General features: G+C 38.8%; 2 protein-coding genes across 4 annotated transcripts; one reads left to right on the top strand and one right to left on the bottom strand.

Annotated features, from left to right (window-relative positions):
• The first annotated feature begins 10,190 nt into the window (after window positions 1-10,190).
• LOC128618375 (TGF-beta receptor type-2) lies at window positions 10,191-16,596 on the top strand. The gene is made up of 7 exons (XM_053641944.1): window positions 10,191-10,623; window positions 11,613-11,769; window positions 11,900-12,090; window positions 12,396-13,144; window positions 13,463-13,604; window positions 15,871-15,992; window positions 16,209-16,596. Exons 1-7 carry the CDS (start codon window positions 10,548-10,550, stop codon window positions 16,401-16,403), a joined length of 1,632 nt encoding a protein of 543 aa, XP_053497919.1. The 5' UTR covers window positions 10,191-10,547; the 3' UTR covers window positions 16,404-16,596.
• Window positions 16,597-17,406: 810 nt separating this feature from the next.
• LOC128618376 (type I phosphatidylinositol 4,5-bisphosphate 4-phosphatase-B-like) lies at window positions 17,407-24,334 on the bottom strand. Of its 3 annotated transcripts, XR_008387703.1 has the most exons (8): window positions 24,139-24,320; window positions 22,716-22,882; window positions 21,758-21,864; window positions 21,563-21,662; window positions 21,184-21,233; window positions 20,002-20,092; window positions 19,729-19,927; window positions 17,422-18,348 (listed from the first exon to the last, which is right to left on the bottom strand). XR_008387703.1 is itself a non-coding variant. In XM_053641947.1 (7 exons), exons 1-7 carry the CDS (start codon window positions 24,218-24,220, stop codon window positions 18,344-18,346), a joined length of 633 nt encoding a protein of 210 aa, XP_053497922.1. In that variant the 5' UTR covers window positions 24,221-24,334; the 3' UTR covers window positions 17,407-18,343. The 3 variants fall into 3 exon arrangements, 2 of the variants coding, with proteins under 2 accessions (XP_053497922.1, XP_053497920.1); XM_053641947.1 differs by lacking the exon at window positions 19,729-19,927 and having other exon boundaries at window positions 17,407-18,348; window positions 19,971-20,092; window positions 24,139-24,334; XM_053641945.1 differs by lacking the exon at window positions 17,422-18,348 and having other exon boundaries at window positions 18,420-19,927; window positions 24,139-24,319.
• Window positions 24,335-24,517: the final 183 nt, after the last annotated feature.

Raw genomic sequence — 24,517 nt, 5'->3', positions numbered from 1 at the left:
TGTGTGTGTGTGTGTGTGCTGGTGTCTTGTTTCAGACAGCTGGATGCTTGCGTATGGATTTCTAGGAAATGGGGAACATGTGTCTGGTGCTAGACAGACAGATGGGAGACACAAGGCTGATGAATTAGCTGGATTAGTGTCTAATAAGGGTTGTAAAATAAACATTTTTTCTGCAGTTCCCTCACTTTTGGACCCTACAAACACAAGTTACTGTCTAGACAGACAATTTGAGGGGATTTTATCCCCTCAGGTTGTGACTGAGTTTAGTGTTTACTGTAAGAGTTCTGTACCAAGTCTAACAGGAAGGAAAATTTAATGCTCTCAGCTTCTCTAATGAATATAAATACCCAATTTAAAAATCTAGCACTGGGTAAAACAGAAACTAGCATTACAGTAATCATGCTAACCCTAGAACTAGCATTATAGTAAACAATAGGGATGAAACAGAATGCAAATACCTTGTTAAGAATGAGTGTACAGTATAATGTGTTCTAATTGGATAAATATAGCAGAAATTAATATATTTATTTTTTCATTCATTTAAAGAAATAATTGCTCCAGAGGTGTGTATTGAGACTGTGATCCCCCTGGGATGCAACAAAATAATTTTTTTGCTCTCTGAGGGAGCTTTCATGCAGGTGTGAGGGACAAACCAAGATGAGGCAATGCATTTACAGTGTTCGTTCAGTCATCCTTAGTAACTGCATGGTCAGGCCCATGGTGTTTTAAAAAAAACAGGATACTAATAGGACACGGTCATTTACATAAATGCAGCTCACTATCGCATGTGTCTTTACTGACATGCAGACGCTGGGCTCCGTGCACCCCGTGATGTAAACAATCGTACACAAAGAAGGATGACAGGGCGTGTGGGTAGAGCAAGCACCAAAAGAACAATTAATGTAAACATATCTGGATGATATGATGACAAATTAGCCAAAGCTTTTAATACATTAAGAAATATTTTTATATACTCCCCCAGATCTGTGTAATTTGTGTGTATATTTGAAATCTATTTTTATGTCTCAATTCCATGATTCCATCCATGTTTTCTGCATCACAGACATCATAGAGCCCTGCATAATACACAGAAACATGACTCAATTGAAAACAATTTTTCTGCTGAAACTGCCATTGTGTCTAAGCCTTCCCATATTTCTGTGGTTTGGTCTTTCTGTAAAGCATAACATGTGCAGCCATCCATGATTTCATCTGCCAAAACAGAAAATAAACTTTGTTACCAAGCCCACTTGGTTTTGGATTTAGAAATCGTGAATACTGGCTCCTCAACGATGCAGCCTCGGCCTTAACCTCCACTATTGTGAAAAGAGAGAATTGTCATTTCATTTGCATTCAACAATGATGTGTATGTTTGAAGATATTGTTGCTGGGCACAAATACACAAGTATTTTGTGGTGTTCTGATATTGGTCTAGCTAGATTCACACAAATTCTCTCTCTCTTGTTAGAACATGAAAAACTCAAGCTATTGCTCACTTGGATATTGAAGAGCAGTTGCAGTAGCACTCTACATATTTTTCTTCACCTGGTTGTGGTAATGTTATAGCAAATAACTATTTGTGCTATTGCCAGAGTTTGACAAGTCTCTTCTCGAGATCCTGAGTGGACGACGAATAGCTGGTAGACGTCACCATATTTGATATTCTTCTGTTGCTCATATTTGATGTTCTTTTGCACCTGCCTCCTCTCCCACAAGTTTCCTTTTGGACTCTCATCGCCTGTTTCTCGTTGCTGTAATGCTACTTGTTGTAGAGGTGCTCACACTGTGCAATTCATCACAGATAACAGCTCTCGGACTGAGAAAATTGCATCACTGAATGGTGTGCACTACACGGAAACACAATTTGTCTGACTGGGAAACCAAGCCTAAAATCCCACTCTGCTGGCATATTATGCAAAGCGTTGTTGTAGCTTGTTACTGGGTAAATCTAGCGTGATGTTAGCTGGAATATCTTATTAAGACAAAGTTAGATATTTTCTAATGCAAAACATGCTTGACAATATTCTTTTTCTTTTTACAAGAAAACGCCTCATTGCCCTGAAACAAGGCTTTCTTGATTTTCTTTTTTGCAGTGTAGTCCATGTGTGTTAAATGTTGTCCTTCTGCCAGAGTGACTAACTTGCAGGTGAAACAGTGTTCCTCTGGCAAGTTCCATTGTTTTCTGGCATTGAAAGTAGTGTTAGTCAACCTTTCCAAACTCAGAACTGTGGGAGGCTGTAAAACTCCCATTTCCTGTTTTCTCCAGACGCCCTCAACAATGCTGTGGTCAGAATTTTCCCAGTTTGCAAAGGGTGGTGACCTGTATGTCTCGGGATTGTGCTCCCGGAGGACGTTGTGGAATCGAAAGATGCCGTGGTGATATTAACCACTTTGTCTGGGTGGACCTAACACCCTAACCCTGTTGTTAAGGATGCAAAATGCATTCTCCATCACTCTCTGTGCCCTCAGACAGGTGGTGGTTTAGGATCCTCTGATCATGGTATGTCTGCCTGTATAGAGAGGCCTTCATGAGATCTCATCTTCTACAAACCTGTATAAGGCATCACAAAAGTGGAGTTGATCAGTGGTTCAAGAGGATGAAAATGGAGGCCCTGGTCCTTTGCATAAGTCAGAGTGTGCAAGCAATCCAGCACCTGGGGTTCCCCACCAGACCTGGGTACATGGTGGTGGAAATGATCTTGGTATAATGTCAAGAGAGTCTGCGCTTATGATTGTAGTAAAAGCTGCCATTTTTTAGCTTTCGTTTGGATATGTAGTGTATGTATGTGGTTCCCATTCAGTATCTGCTGCCTACCATTGCTCTAACATTTTTATTTTGATATGTTTTTGCCATATCTTTCAGCTTGCATGTAAATTAATGAAAACAGACGCAAAGTTACAGAACAAAAAAAAAACACACACAGAACTCTGTAATCACTGGAGCTTAGGTTCAGTAAGTCATGAACTGGTGCAAAGCAGCCCATGTCTCCATAATGATTTTGGAAACAGCACTTGGTCCTTTACAGAATGCAGAGGGATTTAAAGGTTTCACCTTAATGAGGAAAAGAAACAATAAACACAGGTGAGACAGTGACATTATTTTGATATGAAGCCAGCTCAACAAACTTTCAATAGGTTTCAATATTTTAGTGGACTTACTTTAACCAAACATTCACAAGCTGGGTTAATTAACATCACGCTGTGGGTTAATAACTTGCTGAGCCGGGCTGTGGGCCTCTACCTCTGAATTATACGTCAGCTGAAGAACTGGCCCTGAACAAAAATCAGGGTCGATCTTCTGACACAACGGAGTCCAGTGTATTCAGTTCATTGACTGTAAGCAATTTTGAGCATAATACAGATTCTCCAAACTGGTGGGGACTAAATTCATCTTAATTAGTGATCACTTTAACATCTAGTGTGTAATTCTTTTTAAGATAGGACCTGTCAATGTAAGGGTTCTATACAAAAGTACCCTAGAACTGAATATACAAGTTCGTACAGGATCTCACAGAGTTTTTTGTGATTGCAAAAATGCTTGATTTTGCTGCGGCTGTTTTCAAAATTTGCGATGCAGTTTGCATAGTTTTTTGTGTTTTTATGCAGAAAACTACTCGAATTGCAATTGTGCCAAATAGTTTTGCAAGGTCTTTCACAGTGTTTGTTAGTAAATGAGCCCTTTAGCTGTGCTCATGTTCAACGTATTTGAATCGAAGTGGCTGATGTCACATGACTCGTCCTGGCCCAAACCTGCGGAAAATCTGCTTCTTGGAGTATTCCCGGAGTTTCCTTGATTTTATGTTCATTTCTGAGATCGCAAAATCCTGGAGGGACTGATATACCATACAAATTCCTGCAAATCAAGAAAATTAAACTAGAAATTGAACAGGTGGAGTATGGAAAAATGTGCAATGTCTCAGGTGAGTTATCAGGTAAGTGGGGATCCCAATGCAGAGGATTTATTAAGAAACAAACAAAAAACAAAATACAGAACAAAGTAGATGCCAGAGATTTGGGCCAAGCCAGCAAACAAGCCAAATTAGAAACAAGGCAGTAGTAACACCTCAGATAAGTGCACCATTAGTTACTTGCAAAACCAAAAGACACAAGAGGGTATACACTGCCTGACACTAATATTGGCACCCTTGGTAAATATGAACAAAGAAGGCAGTGAAAAGTTTTTATTTTGTCTTTATTGTTTAACCTTTCAATCTTTTGTTCAAAACATTCACAAAAATACTCAGCTCTCATGGATATCAAAAAAATGCAAACAACACAGGTTCATCGAAAAAATATCTTTGTTACATATAGGTGTGCAACAATTATTGGCACCCTTTTAGTCAATACTTGGTCAAGATAACAGCTCTGAGTCTTCTCCTATAATGCCTGATGAGGTTGGAGAATACATGGCGAGGGATCTGAGAGCGTTCCTCCATACAGAACCTCTCCAGATCCTTCACATTTCGAGGTCCACGCTGGTGGACTCTCCTCTTCAGTTCACAACACAGGTTTTCTATGGGTTTCAAGTGAGGGGACTGGGATGGCCATGGCAGGAGTTAGTCTGCTAACCTGAAATCGTGCATGGTACACCCCTCTGGTCTACTTGCCAAGATGCTTTCTTTTAGTTATTCTGTCACGTCTTTGTGTCCTACTTTCTTATGAGCAGGAAAACTAATTCATCTGCTCTCGTGTAATTCTGAATCCAGTTTATCATCCATCTTTTTGTGTGCTATGTACAAAGTTATGCAGCGTGAGAAGTGCAATGATTCAGAAAGTTTGAAAGTCAAACAATTGAGCCACATGGTGACATTGTTCATAGTTTTGTTTATTTACATACTTTCACATGTTCTGTCTCGCTCTGCCAACGGCTGAAATTTCACACCTGAATTTCTGGGAAATTTTACAAAACACTGAAGATAGATATTGTGGTTTTTAGTTTGGGGGATGGGGGGATCAGAGTGTTCACTCTAAACCGATAGAAAATATGAAAATATCCCTACTGAACATTCACTACTTTCCCTGAACACAGCATTGTTTAATAAAAGTCAGACAAGCTCTGAGAGCATGGACAAATTAAAGCTGTTTGATTGGCATGTTAACACTTCCTCAGTGTTGGAGAACGACCCCGGCAGAAAACAAGAACTGAGAGACAAATAACATCAATGTACTTCATGAAGCTCAATTTCACCACTTAGACTTTTCCTTAATGAAAAAATATATATGTGGTAAAATAAGCTGGCACATGTTACAACTTTATAAACACAGTTTATGCATGGGAGTGTCAAATTTAAAGAATAAGTATCTATAATTCTGTTTGGACTGGGTTAGTTTTACAGGAGGAGTAATAGACTTTTTAATGGAGTATCTCAAGGACACACAGTGCTTGCTGTGTCCATGCTGACCCCCTGTCCACCACCAAAAACTTAACTCCTACAATAGGCATGTGAACATCAGAACTGGACCATGGAGCAATGGAAGAAAGTGGTCTGATCTAATGAATCACTATTTGTGTGTGTGTGTGTGTGTGTGTGTGTGTCACTTACCTGGGGAACAGACAGCACCAGGATGCACTATGGGAAGAAGACGAGTCGGTGGAGGAAGTGTGATGCTCTGGTCAATGTTCTGCTGGGAAACCTTGGGTCCTGCATACATGTGGATGTTACTTTGACATGTACCACCTACATAAACATTGCTTCAGACTCAGTTCCCTCTTTCAGCAGGATAATGCTCCCTGACACCTGCAAACATTGTTCAGGAACAGTTTGAGGAACATGACAGAGTTCAAGGTGTTGACTCGACCTCCAAATTCCCCAGATCTCAATTCGATCGAGCATCTGTGGGATATGATAGACAGGGAGGCCCCACCTCACAACTTACAGGACTTAAAGGATCTTCTGCTAACGTCTTTGTGCCAGATACCACAGCACACCTTCAGAGGTCTTGTGGAGTCCGTGGCTTGATGGGTCAGAGCTGTTTTGAAGGCACAAGGAGATGAGAACCTACACAATATTAGGCAGGCAGTTTTAATGTTATGGCTGATGGTTTATACATTGAAATAAGCTTTTTAAAAATGCTGGCCAATATTGTTGGTCTATAAAATATTATTTTATTGCCAATTAATCAGTTAACCCTTGTGCGTCAATTAAAAATGGCGCACTTATATAGTGCTTTTATCCAAAGCTAAAAAAAAAAGTTACACATAGAGGACAAAAATTTCCATGTCCAAAAACTGTCCAGAAGGCTTGAAATATTTCACTTTGTGTGTAATGAGTCTAAAATATATGAAAGTTCCACTTTTTGAATTAAATTATGGGAAAAAATTAACTTTTCCACGATATTCCAATTTTTTGAGATGCACCTGTATTTTCCCCAGAGGCTAAACCTGATAAAATACTACACATTTCAGATTTTTTAATTTTTTTTAATCGTTTTGAAACCTTGTCAACAAAATAAAAGCCTATGAACACAGAGCGCATGATTTTATGCTAAACGTCACGGGGATTAAATATTGCAGTTTGAACGGGTTTCAATGAGGACGTTTTTGTCCTTAAGGTCCTGAGTGGAACTATCTTGTGTATCTAGTTTAAAATAGATTTATGAAAGCAAATGAGGGTGAAATATTAAAATTCCAATAAAAATACACACTTTTTGCAAAATTGATGCTATTAGCAAAATTATTTTTAAAAATAAATCAAAAGTCAAAAATGTCCATGAGGACACACAAGGGTTGATCTTTACAAACAAAATGTTCTCTAACTTCAAACCCACCATTTACCAGAAAAACTAAAGAGCATGCATGATATGCAGACAGTCTGACACACTCCTTGGCTTCACACTCCCTGGCTTCCAAGGAAGTTACACAACATGAGTGGATTTTTTGGTGTAAGCACTCGCTGGAGACATATGAAGTGAGACTGAGACCTAAAAACATATTTAGGTGTGTACGTGTGTGTGCTGTTGCACTTTGGCACCACACTAGATGCCGGTTGGTCATGTTTTACCTGTTCATTGTTATTAAAATGTCTTTGAACAAAGTTAATGTTAGCTAATGAGCAAGCTTGATGTGTATTGGTGTATTCCTAACATTTAGGTTAGCACGGTTACACTTGTATGTTGAAGTCATGAATAAAGGTGAGAAATTACCACTGAAACATTGTTGAAAATGTTACACATTCTGAAATATGAAGTATTTTAGTGCTGATAAAAATGGTGCACAGTACTTGAATGAACAGTTTTAAAAATGGAAGTCCTGTAAAAGTTAAAAAATGACCCTAAGACACTAGCTTAATCTATTTATTAATTTATTTCAGTCTGGATGGAAACTGAGACGTTGTTTAGTGAGTCTCTGGTGTCATCCTTAAAGAAAAAAATTCAGTTCTTTAAAAGCTCTGGAATTGAATTTTGATTCATCAATATGAAGCATGAACATGATGCATAAAATGCTTCCTACAACAAAGAGAAAGAAGAAAAACAGACATTTAAAAAAAAAAAGAATAATTTTCTTATTTAAAAGAAACTGCGTTAAACAGTAGAAAAGTGCTCCATAAGTCTATAGTAAAGTCAACTCCATCCTCACCTAACATGAAACAAGCTCAAGGGGAAGTGGAGTGAGAGACGCCAATAAAAATAAATAAATTAATTAAAAACAGGGTATTGTATATTAAAATGGTATTGGAATACAGGAAATACACTTTAGCTGAGCATAATCAGCATTGGGGGATATGAGAGATTGTAATCAGGGATTTGGTAAGCATTGCCTCAAAGAGTGCACAAGTGTATGAGTGTAAGTGTAGGGTAAGCAAGTGTAATGACAAATGTGAGTGGATTGGTATAAGTGTAATGTATTGGTATATGAGTATACAGATGAACAAGTGTACATACAGTATCTCACAAAAGTGAGTGCACCCCTCACATTTTTGTAAATATTTGATGATATCTTTTCATGTGACAACACTGAAGAAATGACACTTTGCTACAATGTAAAGTAGTGAGTGTACAGCTTGTGTAACAGTGTAAATTTGCTGTCCCCTCAAAATAACTCAACACACAGCCATTAATGTCTAAACCGCTGGCAACAAAAGTGAGTACACCCCTAAGTGAAAATGTCCAAATTGGGCCCAATTAGCCATTTTCCCTCCCCGGTGTCATGTGACTTGTTAGTGTTACAAGGTCTCAGGTGTGAATGGGGAGCAGGTGTGTTAAATTTGGTGTCATCGCTCTCACACTCCCTCATACTGGTCACTGGAAGTTCAACATGGCACCTCATGGCAAAGAACTCTCTGAGGATCTGAAAAAAAACAGTTGTTGCTCTACATAAAGATGGCCTAGGCTATAAGAAGATTGCCAAGACCCTGACACTGAGCTGCAGCACGGTGGCCAAGACCATACAGCGGTTTAACAGGACAGGTTCCACTCAGAACAGGCCTCACCATGGTCCACCAAAGAAGTTGAGTGCACGTGCTCAGCGTCATATCCGGAGGTTGTCTTTGGGAAATAGACGTATGAGTGCTGCCAGCATTGCTGCAGAGGTTGAAGGGGTGGGGGGTCAGCCTGTCAGTGCTCAGACCATACGCCGCACACTGCATCAAATTGGTCTGCGTGGCGGTCGTCCCAGAAGGAAGCCTCTTCTAAAGATGATGCACAAGAAAGCCCGCAAACAGTTTGCTGAAGACAAGCAGACTAAGGTCATGGATTACTGGAACCATGTCCTGTGATCTGATGAGACCAAGATCAGATTATTTGGTTCAGATGGTGTCAAGCATGTGTGGAGGCAACCAGGTGAGGAGTACAAAGACAAGTGTGTCTTGCCTACAGTCAAGCATGGTGGTGGGAGTGTCATGGTCTGGGGCTGCATGAGTGCTGCCGGCACTGGGGAGCTGCAGTTCATTGAGGGAACCATGAATGCCAACATGTACTGTGACATACTGAAGCAGAGCATGATCCCCTCCCTTCGGAGACTGGGCCGCAGGGCAGTATTCCAGCATGATAACGACCCCAAACACACCTCCAAGGCGACCACTGCCTTGCTAAAGAAGCTGAGGGTGAAGGTGATGGACTGGCCAAGCATGTCTCCAGACCTAAACCCTATTGAGCATCTGTGGGGCATCCTCAAATGGAAGGTGGAGGAGCACAAGGTCTCTAACATCCACCAGCTCCGTGATGTCGTCATGGAGGAGTGGAAGAGGACTCCAGTGGCAACCTGTGAAGCTCTGGTGAACTCCATGCCCAAGAGGGTTAAGGCAGTGCTGGAAAATAATGGTGGCCACACAAAATATTGACACTGTGGGCCCAATTTGGACATTTTCACTTAGGGGTGTACTCACTTTTGTTGCCAGCGGTTTAGACATTAATGGCTGTGTGTTGAGTTATTTTGAGGGGACAGTAAATTTACACTGTTACACAAGCTGTACACTCACTACTTTACATTGTAGCAAAGTGTCATTTCTTCAGTGTTGTCACATGAAAAGATATAATCAGATATTTACAAAAATGTGAGGGGTGTACTCACTTTTGTGAGATACTGTATGTATGAGTGTACTGCTGTACAGGTGAACAAGTGTATGGGTGTAGCTGTATATGATTATACAGGTGTACAAGTGTATTGGTGAATGAGTGTAGCTGTATATGAGTGTCCACCTGTATGGGTGTAGCTGTATGAATGTACAGGTGTACATGTGTATTGGTGTAGCTGTATAGGAGTGTAAAGGTGTATGGGTGTAGCTGTATATGAGTGTACAGGTGTATGGGTGTAGCTGTATATTAATATGTTAGTTTACTAGTGAATCTTCTACAAGTGTTGTGGCGTGTGTATTCCGATACAAGCGTACTGGTGAACAAGTGTATTCTTATGCGTTTGTACCGGTGTACTATTGTATTGTACGAGTGAGTGTAGTGGCATAGGAGCGTCCCGGTGTTTGTGTATATTAGGGCTGGAATGATTAGTCCAAATAATCAATAATGTGGAATATGAAAAATGATCAATGTGGATATTTAGAAACAATAACAGGAACATGTTATAATGGATGAGTGCGTATTCCAGGGTAGAATGTAATACCATAGTGAAGCCACTGGGGGCAGCAGTGCTCACATTGCCCGGTGTGTACAGTATTGTACGATAGAACTGTTTTAGGCCCAACAGTTTTTAGTTTTAAAGCTGTGTGTGTGTGTGTGTGTGTGTGTGTGTGTGTGTGTGTGTGGCAGAGTGACCTTTCTAGTTCATGAGTTTAGACTCGTCTTTGGTGCACAGTGTGTGATACAGATCAGAAAATGAGGGGTTGCACAACCAGCACTTACCATAAACAGAGAGAGAGAGCGAGACAGACAGAAAAAGGGAGACGGTTTTTTCAGATTTCCTGTCTACTGTCAGACTCTGACTCATAGCGTCAAACTTCTTCCTCCTTCCTCTGTTAGTGTGTGTTGTGTGAAGCAAGGGGGGAGGAGATGGATGAAGAACCTGATCAGTAGTGGGTATATAAGCGTGTTTAGATGGAGGTTATGATGATGGCTGATGGTTCAAGCTGTGTAATAATCAGTTTAGAGGAGCAGTAATGGAGCGACTCGGTGTATCTGTGTTGAGCTGCGTGCTGCTGCTTTTCTCCACTTCCCTTTTTACAGGCCTTCACGGTGAGTAACACACACTTCCTGATGTTCACTATTATGTTATACAACATATGGGTTTCAAATCTTACAGCAAATTATAACATCACATACAATAATGTTTAATAATGTATAATAGTATCATGTTAAATACCTTTTGGAATTGGGCAATTAATGTAAAAGTACTTCTTTCTGATTGGCCAGTAGGTATGTTGTTGTTGTTGTTGTTGTTGTTTTTTGTTTTTATACACACACACACACACACACACACACACACATATATATATATGAGAGAGAGATGCATGTCAGTCCAGTCCAAATTTTCATCAAAGTTCTAAAAAATGCTTTTGATAATCAACAGGAAAGTTTAAAGTTGTTCATTTTTCAATAACAGCACATACACAAGCGTTATGTTCATCTTATACAGCAGCAATTTCCCAGAGATGACTTTTTTTAAAAAAATGTATTAAAGAATGACATCATACTTTTAATCTGTTTATAGTTACATTTATTGTCAGTTCCATTTTATCCATTTGTACTTTTTATCCAATTGTGGTTACATTTAAAATTATGGAACATCTGTGAAACAAATTAGTTACTGTTCTTAGCAGTTTTAAACAGTCACAAACCATTACAAAGCGCTGACACTGGAGACTCCTTCCATAAATGTTTCATAAACATCTCTGTACTTTGAGTTTTTAAAATCTGTTTATGTGGAGCGTCTGCGGTACACGTCCCTGTAAATGAACGAGCTGTTGCTATAGAAACGATAACGTATTAGAACGAGTGCTTTAATATAAACCTGCGCTACTGTCAGAGCCGCTGTTATAGAGAATTAATCACCACCTGCTAACCAATTACAGTCCAGAACTCAGCAGCAGTGTGGTGTAAAGATTAGAATTATATATATATATATATATATATATATATATATATATATATATATATATAATTACTGATCTTTTAATCCATAAATCACATGATAATTTCCCTCTCACTCTGTCTGTGTCTCTCAGCGAGCCCCATCTCTCGGACTCCATTCGTTCTAAGCAAACTATGTAAGTTTTGTGATGTCAGGCCGAGTGAGTGTAACACCACTCAGGGCCACTGCATGGTCAACTGCAATATCACTTCCATCTGCGAGCGCAGTGATGAGGTCTGCGCTAGTGCATGGTACATACACACACACACACACACACACTCTGGTCATGTCACAGATTAAAATAAATACTATAATAATCTAAATAGTTATTTTAAAAAGACTAACTCTTTGATCATTATTATTATTGTCATTATTGTTAAGGCGCAGAGATGGTGAGAACATCACCGTGGAAACCGTGTGTCATGACCCATCGGAGCCGTTTCACGGTGTGATCCTGAAAGACTTCAACAACAAGGAGTGTGTAATGAAGCAGTACGCACACCTCGGGCCTGACTTCTACATCTGCTCCTGCCAAGAGGAAGAGTGTAATGAAAAGCTCATTTTCTCCTCAGGTAAATGATCTCATTTCAGTTCAACAAAACAACAATGTTGCTTGTTTAGATAAACAAGCCACTGAACTTCTATTTTCAGTTTAGATAAACAAGCCACTGATCTTTTTTCGCTTTAAATAAACAAGCGACTGATCTTTCAGTTTAGATAAACCACTCTCCTATTATTGTTATTATAGTAGCAGTAGCAGTTGTAAGGCTCTTTGTTAGCCACCGTTTGTTTCAACTGTGTCTCATTTGCATTTTTGATAAATTAACTTACACTGAACGTCATAATTAACACTGTTTTGTTTTGTTTTGTTTTGCAGCAGAGACACCAGTGAAAAACCCCCAAGTGTTGACCATCGTCCTTGTTCCTGTCTCGGTTCTGGCCGTCATGCTCCTCTCATTGATTTACTTCTGCTATGTTCACACACTCCGTCAGTCCAAACTGAAGCATGATTTTAGTGACACACATTCTATCCTCACCACCAAACACGAACGTTCTGACAGCATCTCAAACTGGCTCAATCACAACACGGAGCTTCTACCCGTCCATCTGGATGAAATGGTGGGGAAAGGACGCTTCGCTGAAGTGCACCGCGCCAGACTCGGGCAAAAGACGAGTGAAAATGGGGTGTTCCAGACGGTCGCAGTGAAAATCTTCCCACTAGAGGAGTTTGTGTCCTGGAACACAGAGCGCGAGATCTTCCTGGACGCAGAGCTCTGTCACGAGAACATCGTCCACTTCCTGGCGGCAGAGAAACACACAGTGGAGCAACGGTTGTGGCTGATCACAGCCTATCACGCTCGAGGAAACCTTCGAGACTACCTCAGAGCCCACCGACTCGAGTGGACAGAGCTCTGCAAGATGGGTGGTGATGTCGTAAGGGGTCTGGCTCACCTGCACAGTGACCGGAATGCAGTGGGTGGAGTCAAAGTGCCGGTCGCTCACCGAGACTTGAAGAGTGACAACGTGCTGGTGAAGGACGACCGGAGCTGCTGCATCTGTGACTTTGGCCTCAGCATCCGACTCCACAACAACATGAGCACGGAGGAGCTCGCTAACAGAGGACAGGTCAGACCACACACACACACACACATACACCCACATACACAAACACACACATACACACATGTACACACACACACACACACACATACACACACACACACAAACATACACACATATACACATACAGAAAATGAAGGTTACAGAAGAGGATTTATTATTATTATTATTATTATTATTATTATTATTATTATTAACAGTATAAATTAATGTGTTTGACTTTGAGTTTTTTTCTGCAGATTATAAACTCTATATGGATTAGACGAGCTCTACAGGACACTATTATTTGTATTTTACTTATTTTGCGTGTTTACCTGTGCTCAGGTGGGCACGGCGAGGTACATGGCCCCCGAGCTGCTGGAGTCCAGACTGAATCTGGAGAACATCGAGTCCTTCAAACAGGCAGACGTTTACTCCATGGCTCTGGTGCTGTGGGAGATCACGTCCAGGTGCACGGCCATCGGAGGTACTGCGTTAACGCTATCGTGCTAATTCACAGGTTATCGTGTTAGCATTTCCAAATCACGTCAGAGTTATCGTGGATTTACAAATTTCTGTTCCATAAACATAAATATCCAAATAGCTTCTTAGCTCAGTAGCTAAATATCACTTTATAAAATGAAGTATGACGCACATAAAATACACAACTCAGACAGAACAACATCAGACTTTATTCAAGTTAAATTTGAGAATATTCTAAATTCATTGATGACACAGCTCCAGTATGCTGCCATTTTATGTGAGTACAGCAGCAAACATGCTAAAATTAGCAACAGAACAAAAACATGGTGGAATGCTCTTCATTTTTCAGTAAGGAGCACAAACAGGTGCATCTGCACCACAGATCCACTTCCTGTAGGTGCACCTACACTTCCTGTGTGATGTGCTTACTCTGTGTGTGTGTGTGTGTGTGTGTGTAAAAAACCATAGATATAAATACCTAGATGCTGCATTTCCTATTTAGCCCTGTTTTACTAAACACGTCAGTGGCTTCTTATGGTGCTATTCGGCGCTGAGAAAGAAACTCGGCACTTTACACTGTTAACACAGTCAGTACTGCAGATTTACACTGTTAACACAGTCAGTACTGCAGATTTACACTGTTAACACAGTCAGTACTGCAGTTTTACACTGTTAACACGGTCAGTACTGCAGATTTACACTTAACACAGTCAGTACTGCAGTTTTACACTGTTAACACAGTCAGTACTGCAGATTTACACTGTTAACACGGTCAGTACTGCAGTTTTACACTTAACACAGTCAGTACTGCAGATTTACACTGTTAACACGGTCAGTACTGCAGTTTTACACTTAACACAGTCAGTACTGCAGATTTACACTGTTAACGCAGTCAGTACTGCAGTTTTACACTTAACACAGCCAGTATTGCAGATTTACACTGTTAACGCAGTCAGTACTGCAGTTTTACACTTAACGCAGCCAGTACTGCAGATTTACACTGTTAACACAGTCAGTACTGCAGATTAACACTGTTAACACGGTCAGTACTGCAGATTTACACTAACGGTCAGTACTGCAGATTTACACTAACAGTCAGTACTGCAGATTTACACTAACAGTCAGTACTGCAGATTTACACTGTTAACACAGTCAGTACTGCAGATTTACACTTAACACAGTCAGTACTGCAGATTTACACTGTTAACGCAGTCAGTACTGCAGATTTACACTTAACACAGTCAGTACTGCAGATTTACACTGTTAACGCAGTCAGTACTGCAGATGTACACTTAACACAGTCAGTACTGCAGATTTACACTGTTAACGCAGTCAGTACTGCAGATGTACACTTAACACAGTCAGTACTGCAGATTTACACTGTTAACGCAGTCAGTACTGCAGATGTACACTTAACACAGTCAGTACTGCAGATTTACACTGTTAACGCAGTCAGTACTGCAGATTTACACTGTGACTTGAATAACAGAATAATGGATTTTTATTCGGCCTTCCTCTGTAGTGCAATTAATGTAGTTTGTTCCACAAATAAACATTTACAAGACCAGAGTATCTATTAAGGACATATTTATTATTATGTATAATAAGGATATTAGTATGTATAATATTAAATAGTGAGTTATATGCTATTGTACAATATTATGTGTATATATATTATTAGAATGATGTATGTTTCTATTGAATTGTATTTTATATATAATAGAATTTTATATATATAGTATAATTTATATTATGCCATTAATACTGCTGTAATATATTATTAGTTCGATTTGTATCTTTACGATGTGTGTTGATTTATATTCTATAATTTTAATATTATATAAATAGCGGCTCCTGGCCAAAACTTCTGAAATCTAATTTAACGACTACTCGATTCAGTACGACTTATTTTTGGATCAACGCGATACAACGTTCTCTTTTCTTCCCTCGTTTATTGTATGGAAATAAAAAACAGAGCGGCAATTCAAAAGGAAGTTCAGCGAAACAGTCACAGCTGTCTGATTTTTTAATCCATTTTTATCTCTATGCTGATTTATGTAGAGCACTAATCTAATCTCACATGCTAATCACTATGTAACACACTAGCTAACACGTAACACGCTAGCTAGCTGGTTTTGTTTGGGTAAAGCTGTTTAGTTAGCTGTAACTGATGTTTGCTTGTGTTCCAAGGGTTATTATGGACAACCTAATCTGATTATGATAACTGTGTGTGTGTGTGTGTGTGTGTGTGTGTGTGTGTGTGTGTGTAGAGCCGAGAGAGTACGAGCCACCGTTCGGAAAGTTGAATCAGCCGTGTATTGAGAGCATGAAGGACACAGTGATCAGAGACCGAGAGCGACCTGAGATCCTGCTTGGCTGGAGGACACACCCGGTAATAATGCTACCATTGCTAAGCTAAGCTTGCACTAATGTTAGCCGAATTCAGGTACCTGTGTGATGACATATATCTACTGCTAGAGAGGTAACATTAATGTTAGCTAAGCTTATCTCTCCAAGTCATGTAGCTGGCCAAATTTGCTATTATATATTACACTAATTCTCCATCATTGTGTGTGTGTGTGTGTGTGTGTGTGTGTGTGTGTTTCAGGGTGTGAATGTGCTGTGTGAGATGATCGAGGAATGCTGGGATGAGGATCCGGAGGCTCGCCTGACAGCTTCGTGTGTATCCGAGAGATTTAACAACTTCAGTGATCCGTCATTCCTCTACACCAACTTGATCAATGAGGATAAAACAAGCAACCTCCCGGAGACAGAGGCGGAGCTATTAAATTTAAGCTCATGAAACGTGTAGCGGATGCGTTTCTGTCCGCAGACTTTCATTTCGCGTTTGTACTTCAGAAGAAAATCTGTATAAAATCAAGAAAACCATAAGTATTTTTTATGTATGTTAAACTTTCTGTAAAGTGAATAATGAGACGATGTAAAAGTGAGCTAAACTGACTTTTATAATAAATCACATAAAGCTAATTCTCTAATCATGGCTTAAGAAAGATTATCTTATCTAACGTCAACTTGCTGGTGCTGTTTGTGGAATTTTATTTAATACTGGCCAATTTTAGCAAAAGCTACATAACAGGTTAGCTAGCTAGTTTTGTGGATTTTCTGTATTGTTAGCTAACTGATTTTTTTTCGGCTTGGCTGTCAGCTAGTTCCATTTTTAGTGCTAATGTTAGATTTGAATGGGTTTGTTTTAGCGTTTGGAAATTTCACCAATATTCTGTAATATTTAGTATAATACTTAGTAAACTTTTATACAAAATGTTTCCTCCTCATCTGAGGTGTAAAAGTTTGGTACTGACCATGACAAAAATCAAAAATTACATAAAAAAAAAGCAGTAATGATTTGTTTCCATGAAGCTAATATTGCAAAGCTAATTCCTCTAATCCTGTAGCCATGGCTTATACGCTAGTTAGGTGTACAGATAAATTCATCAACTAAAATTTTATCCAAAATCAGCTACCTAGGGCTGATTAAAAATGTTAAATAAAATTCCCAATGTTAACTAGCTAATTTTGGGGGGAAAATTTCCCATTAGCCAGCTAGCGTTGTGGATTTTTTTTTTTTTCAAATGTGTGCTAACAGTTTTGTTCTGTTGGATAGCTAGCTTTTCAGAGGTAATGGTAGCTATAGACAGCTTTGTTTCAGTGTTTGGAAATTTTCTTTAATGTTAGCTAGCTAGTTTTGTCCACCAATATATCACCAATAGAGCAAATTAGCCAGCTAGTTTGTAGTTTTTCACACACTTAAATATCATAATATTATGTTTCCTTTCCGCTGAGGTGTAAAAGTGTCAGTCTGGAAAATGACAGGTTTTGTCAGGGAAAATTTCACTTTTTGAATTTTCTGGAATATTGTAATTAGATTTGTTGTGTGAGCTAGCTAGCTTTTTAGGATTAATGATAGATATAACTAACTTTACTTCATGTTTTATTTATACAACATTATTAAGGTCATTTGTTTGAGTAAAATTTTTCTCTAAATGTCGCTAGCTAGTTATGTTGATCAACATTCTCTAAGATTAGACTGGAGATTTACACACACTTAAATATCATAAAAATTGCTTCCTCTTGTCTGAGGTGTAAAAGTTTCAGTGTGGAAAATGGAGGTGTGCGCTGACAAAGCAAACTGCATGTTAAAGAAAATACAAGAAAAAAATAAATATTGAAGAAAAAGAAAAATGATAGCAGCAGCAGCAGCAGCTGATATTTATCTGTACATCTTAGTGAATTCCGGTTCTTTTCAGCGAGTCAGATCATTTGACTCCTCTCACCATAAGAGTCGACTCTTTCAGCTCCCAAATGGCTCATTTCCATTCCTTTTCTGAACTGAACGTAGCTTGTGATCTTTTAATCTGTGATTATGCTTCTTATGTCTGAAACTGTTTCACGAAATCTTACTCGAATAGTTGTCCATCTTCACCTTGCAGCAGAGCCGCTCGGTCATACCGATTCACTTCCTAAACAGAGTCAAACACATGACTCGCCCTTCAAAGACTTTTCCACTGAAGCGGTTTTATTATATTGTACTGCAAGAGAAACGGTTTTGCCAATATTCACAAACAAAAGGCTCACGCGTGTCTCAGGTCAACTCTCAAGGTTTACTGTAAAAGAGCTGATTCAAAGAATCGACTCCTTTACGAATGACAGATCACTAATATATCCTCCATCCAGTGCAGACAGGGATTCATTCTAACTTTCTCTCGCATGGAGTGGTTTTCCTCTTCAGTCTGAAAAAGACAAACTTAACGTTTTGACACAGAATAAAAAACCCCCATTAAATTAACAGAAATTACAATTAAACATCACACAACACAGTTCCTGTTTAAGAATCACACCTTCTTTATTATTTTTGTTCAAATATATATTAATGTAAAAAAAATATATACATATATAGAAATGTTCTCGCCAAATTTATCCCCATCATTTTTAGGAGTTTGATTCACAATTGATTCAATTGATCAAATGAGAGAAAAGCAGTGTCAGTGTAAAGTGTGTTTGTTAATGTAGAATCTAAATAGAAAATATTGTAAAAATAGTACGCATAGTGTAAATAAGTGACTCGGATGATGCCTACGTGTAGAAATGTAAACTCTAGCCTCTGGATAATTAGCATGTAGCAGCAGTGGCGCTATTTTAACAATAATGCAAAAACCCAACTTGTGTAAAAATAAGTGTTTTGCTTCATCTTTCTCACTGTTGTCACCTGTTTTGGGGAGTGTTTAGACTGGCATTAATACACCACTGTCAATCATTATGCAAATTTGAATAGATTATAGATTATAGATTGTAGATCTATGTATAATAGATTGTACATTAGATTAAAGTATATATTTCTTCATCGGTTACGAACGCCCGTGCGCACATTTCACTTTCGCTTCCAAATTAGCAGCAATTTGAAGGCTGCAATTGCTTTAATGGTGGGTTAATTATCGTTCTTAATGAAAAAGACAACAAACAGTACAATGACAGACGCACTTATATTAAACCAAATCTTCCGCCATCTTCCCGTCAGTCCGCGCGCCTCATTTTCATCACGTGATAAATGAACTCTGACTCATTCGGCTCATGCTGAATTGAGCAGACGCCTTCAGTTTTTAATTGTAATGTCTGTTTTCACGTTCAAAAAACAATGTTGCATGCTGCACCTGCGTCAGACTCGTGCTGGGGATTGTGTGTGTGTGTGTGTGTGTGTGTGTGTGTGTGTGTGTGTGTGTGCAGCATTTACCGCGAGTTTTACAAATCAGGATAATCACGCACGGTTTTAATAATAATTAAATGTGACACGGTAACACTAACCGTCGGGGAATTTTATCGTGGTTTATCGTGAAACCGGTAACCGCTTCATTCCTACGTCTACTCGTCATTGGAAAACGTAGCAAAACACATTCAGTATCGTAAAATATAATACTACATAATCATGATCAGCGGTAATATTGGTGAGCTAGAAATAGCTGATGGGCTAATGTTGATTGATTGTGGTAGCAGATTTATTAATGTATTTGTGAATTAAATTACTTATTTTATCCTTTTTATAAATTTCAAATATTACACATGATTATCAAGACTATCGATTGTGTTCTTCTGATTCACAGATTAGATTTACGTACCGATGAATCGTGATGCCCGATTTTACGACACGGAGAAGTTCAGAATTGGGGTTTACACAGATTAACTCTGCAGAGGTGTGCTGATTTTAATCCGAGCCCAATACACTGCCCAGCACGCACATCCCACACTCAACACCAACAGAAATGTCCAGAGGGCATAGATGGCGTTGTAATCCCTCGCCTCGCCCACTGTGGCAGCCTGTGGGAGAACGAGACCTTAGAACACATTTTTACACACACACCTAGATCAGTTTGATGTGGTAACTTCCTTACGATTAGTCCTCCAGCGACGATGGCAAAGAAGATGGACATCAGGGAGAAGTACACACAGCGCTTCATGGGGTACTCTGTTCCAATAAAGCTCCTGACAATAACAAACAGAAACTTTTATATAGAGTGCTGCACTGTAATTCTGTTGATCTGTACTGTTGTTCTGTGCTGTAATTCTGTAAATATGCCCTATAAATAGACACTGTAAATAGACACTGTAAATATGCCCTGTAAATAGATACTGTAAACAGACACTGTAAATATGCCCTGTAAATAGATACTGTAAACAGACACTGTAAATATGCACTGTAAATAGATACTGTAAACAGACACTGTAAATAGATACTGTAAACAGACACTGTAAATATGCACTGTAAATAGACACTGTAAACAGACACTGTAAATAGATACTGTAAACAGACACTGTAAATATGCACTGTAAACAGATACTGTAAACAGACACTGTAAATATGCACTGTAAATAGATACTGTAAACAGACACTGTAAATATGCACTGTAAACAGATACTGTAAACAGACACTGTAAATATGCACTGTAAATAGATACTGTAAACAGACACTGTAAATATGCACTGTAAACAGATACTGTAAACAGACACTGTAAATATGCACTGTAAATAGATACTGTAAACAGACACTGTAAATATGCACTGTAAACAGATACTGTAAACAGACACTGTAAATATGCACTGTAAATAGATACTGTAAACAGACACTGTAAATATGCACTGTAAAGACACTGTAAATATGCCCTGTAAATAGACACTAAATATGCACTGTAAATAGACACTGTAAATATGCCCTGTAAATAGACACTAAATATGCACTGTAAATATGCACCGTAAATAGACACTGTAAATAGACACTGTAAATAGACACTGTAAATAGACACTAAATATGCACTGTAAATATGCACCGTAAATAGACACTATGTCTGTAAGACTTTACTGTAAATCTAAATTTTCATGGTTTGCTTTTATCCAAGAATAAACTATTGCTTTAAATACCATTTTTAACCCATGTGCAGTTATTTTAAAGTAAATGTTGTGTAAAATAGTAGTGATAGTAGTGATCGTCTTTTTCCCTTTCATTTTTTCCTTTTCAATGGAAACATTAGAAAGATCAGAGATTCAGTTTCAGTCACAGAGAGACAGACAGGTCTTACACTTTACGGCAGTGAGGACATCGAACACTCTTCTCTCCTGACTGAGGGCCCTATAACACAGGGAGAATCTTCAGACTGGCATAATAACGCTCAATTTAATACTTTATTAATAACATTATGATGATTAATGCCTGATTAATACACTGTCTCACCGATACAACTGTCCAATGTTGGGCTTCTACAGACTTATTGAAACTGCGTATATTTCCGATAAAATGTTTACTGTAAATCTGTCTTTCACTAACTCAACATCAAATCTGTACAACTTTACCGTCAATATTTAAACTTTACTGTAAATCATCACTGTATAGTAAATCCTCTTCTAACTCTACCGTGAGTCTGTAAAAAGCTATTATAAGATGATAATGATGATGCTCACCAGGAACGTTTGGCTGCAGTGTCCACAGCTCGCTCGCGTCCCATAATACTGCACCACTGCGCTGCTCAGACCTTGACCAGTCAGCTCGATCACTCGCTTACTAAGGAAACACAGAAACAGAATTATAACCCCATCTGATTCACACGTCAACCACCACAGGAGAAAATAACTAGGTTAGCTTTCTTTTTTCCTTACCACTGAGGACGGGGACACGCCACTCTCTGTGAGGAGGTCTTACAGATCAGGAGACAATGGCATGAACAGCGCACAAACCTCTTTCCTGCAGGGGGACTACTTATAGGCTGCAAGCATACACACAAACACACAAATACACACACACAGCACAACTCATTTATAAAAACTGGTAAAGCCCAAATGTGTGAGCTTAAACTGCAGCTTGTAGCATAAATACTAACAGAGTTGTAGTGTGGTCACTTGTTTCCTGTTCATGTCAAAGAAAATAAAAAATAGCAGTTGCACTAATCCCATTAACCACACATACACTCAGTGGACGATGCTGTACAACAGCACCCCCTCGTGGTCGTCCAGCTAACTACTATTACTGTGGATTGTTTTTCTATCATATTTTGTTTGTCCTTACATTTAATAAACCGTGAAACATCCGTGAAACAAGTTCGTTACTGTTGTCACTTATGTTATAGCAGCTATAAACAGTCATTCCCTCACCAGCCCTCTCTCTATTCTCTCTCGAAGTTAATAAGGCAAAAAAATGCAGCTTGTTATATCAAGTAACCAAGAAACCGCAAATAAGTATAAACTCCTCTGTCCTGAAGATGTGGGAGAACTTAAAATTAGAGATGTACCTCTGACTGTTACAAAGCTCTGACACTGGAGACTCCTTCCATACATCTTACATAAACATCTCCTTACAGAAAACTTCACCACATCAAAGATTACAGTTTATAACCCGTGTATGTGGGGCATCCACTGTACACGTCCCTGTGAACGAGCTGTTGCTATAGAAATGATAACGTATCAGAACGAGCGCATTAATATAAACCTGCGCTACTGTCAGAGCCGCTGTTACAGAAGATTGATCAACACCTCCTGACCAATCAGAATCCAGACCTCAGCAGCAGTGTGGGATAAGATGAGTTTACTGCTGGTGTGGAAAAATGATCAGCGCACTTACCGTGGCCTCCTGACACACCCCACATTTCACAATCTGCTGGCCGCTGTTAGCGTTCATCGCGATCTGAGCTCCACATACACCACAGAACAGGGAGGTGGAGCCAACAGCTGGCACCGCCCAGTATGGAGGAGGAGCCTCTTCTTGATACAGTGGAGGGGACGGGACATCTGAAAAAAGACAATGAAAGTTATTACAATTACACTAAGTAACTAAGTTTCTCGTTCAGTGGGCAACTGTAAATATGTTGTACGTTTTGATGTAAATAGAATGTTTAAAAATGTTATTATTGAATAACATGAGTCATTGCAGAATCAATAAGTAATTAAATCATTAAAGAATAAAATGTATCATTGTAAATTTTGTTTGCTCATTTACTTATTGATGTTGACTGTTTTATGTTTATAATAGTTACAATGTTTTATTCCCTTTAATTGTTTTGCGTTTTAAAGAAAAACAACTAGCATGATTCTCTAATGTGTAAATGACTCAGTGATTCAGTCTAAGTGATTCAGTGGTTCAGTCTAACCGACTCAATGATTCAGTCTGACCAACCCAATGATTCAGCCCAAGTGACTCTGTAATTCATCTAACTGACTCAATGATTCAGCATAACTGACTCAATGATTCTGTCTGAGTTAACAGTGCTTCAATCTAACTGACTCGATTATTACATCTAAGTGACTCAGTGATTCAGTGGTTCACTCTAACTGACTCAGTCCCAAGTGGTTTAGTGGTTCAGTCTAACTGACTCGATTATTACATCTAAGTGACTCAGTGATTTAGTGGTTCAGTCTAACTGACTCAGTCCCAAGTGATTCAGTGGTTCAGTCTAAATGACTCAGTCCCAAGTGATTCAGTGGTTCAGTCTAAATGACTCAGTCCCAAGTGATTCAGTGGTTCAGTCTAAATGACTCAGTCCCAAGTGATTCAGTGGTTCAGTCTAACTGACTCAGTGATTCAAACCCGGAAATGACCCACTGTTTACAAACATTGATCGGTTCTATAGCCGAGAAAAGTGAACTAAACAACCTTGGTGGACATATTTGTCACTAATTTAGAATAGCGACAATGATGTTTATTTTTTTATTTAATAAATAAGTGTCTGATATACATCGTTAAGGAACTGCGCTGAAACCAACTCCGAACCGAGTCTGACTCTTCAGTAAACGTCACCTGAAAATGACTCATCAAGCAGTGTGTCAAACTGTAACCTAGTTCAACTCCGAACAATAAAAGTGTGTATGATCGCTTTACAGCATAAAATCGTTTCTAGGAGTCAATACACAGTATTTTTTTGCACACACAAACACAAAAAGTCATCATAAAGAGAGTATTATAATCCGGAAGTTATGACGCCGCTCAGTTCCAGATCTCTAATACGCTTCACTAATAAAATCATGTAAATAACCCGAATTAAACTCACGGTTTGGCATGGAGGAGTGGTGAAGATCAACTTCACTCGCCTCCGCATGGAGAAGGGGAGAGTTTTCTGCCTCATCCGCCATTTTCAGCGATTTAAAGAGGTTAAACTATAGAAAACTTAGAAAACTGTTAAGTCCATCATCATGAAGCAGAGGGTAAGAGGCGTGGCTAATTGCGTCATCTCCGAACACATGACGACATTAATTAAATAAATAGAACATCTGAATTTACAACTGTAATCAACATCATCATCATCATTATAATAATAATAATAATAATAATAATACAAAATAGTTTTAGTTATAAAATACTGTTCAAAATGCTGTACAATCAAGTAGTAAAAAATTAATAAAATATAGCAAAAAATAATAAAATAAAGT

Source organism: Ictalurus furcatus, chromosome 14 (genome assembly GCF_023375685.1).
Source record: "Ictalurus furcatus strain D&B chromosome 14, Billie_1.0, whole genome shotgun sequence".
NCBI lineage: Eukaryota > Metazoa > Chordata > Actinopteri > Siluriformes > Ictaluridae > Ictalurus > Ictalurus furcatus.
The sequence above is the reverse complement of the archived record's forward strand: the minus strand, read 5'-3'. Positions and strand labels throughout refer to the sequence as shown.

Excerpts from the sequence above, each read along its gene's own strand:
- LOC128618375 (XM_053641944.1), top strand. The coding sequence starts at position 10,548 with ATGGAGCGACTCGGTGTATCTGTGTTGAGCTGCGTGCTGCTGCTTTTC. Across the intron at positions 13,145-13,462 it reads AGCTCGCTAACAGAGGACAG|GTGGGCACGGCGAGGTACAT; the intron begins GTCAGACCACAC and ends ACCTGTGCTCAG. Across the intron at positions 13,605-15,870 it reads CAGGTGCACGGCCATCGGAG|AGCCGAGAGAGTACGAGCCA; the intron begins GTACTGCGTTAA and ends GTGTGTGTGTAG.
- LOC128618376 (XM_053641945.1), bottom strand. The coding sequence starts at position 24,220 with ATGGCGGATGAGGCAGAAAACTCTCCCCTTCTCCATGCGGAGGCGAGT. Across the intron at positions 20,093-21,183 it reads TGTCCTCACTGCCGTAAAGT|GAGCTTTATTGGAACAGAGT; the intron begins GTAAGACCTGTC and ends TGTTATTGTCAG. Across the intron at positions 19,928-20,001 it reads TCGTCGCTGGAGGACTAATC|GCTGCCACAGTGGGCGAGGC; the intron begins GTAAGGAAGTTA and ends GTTCTCCCACAG.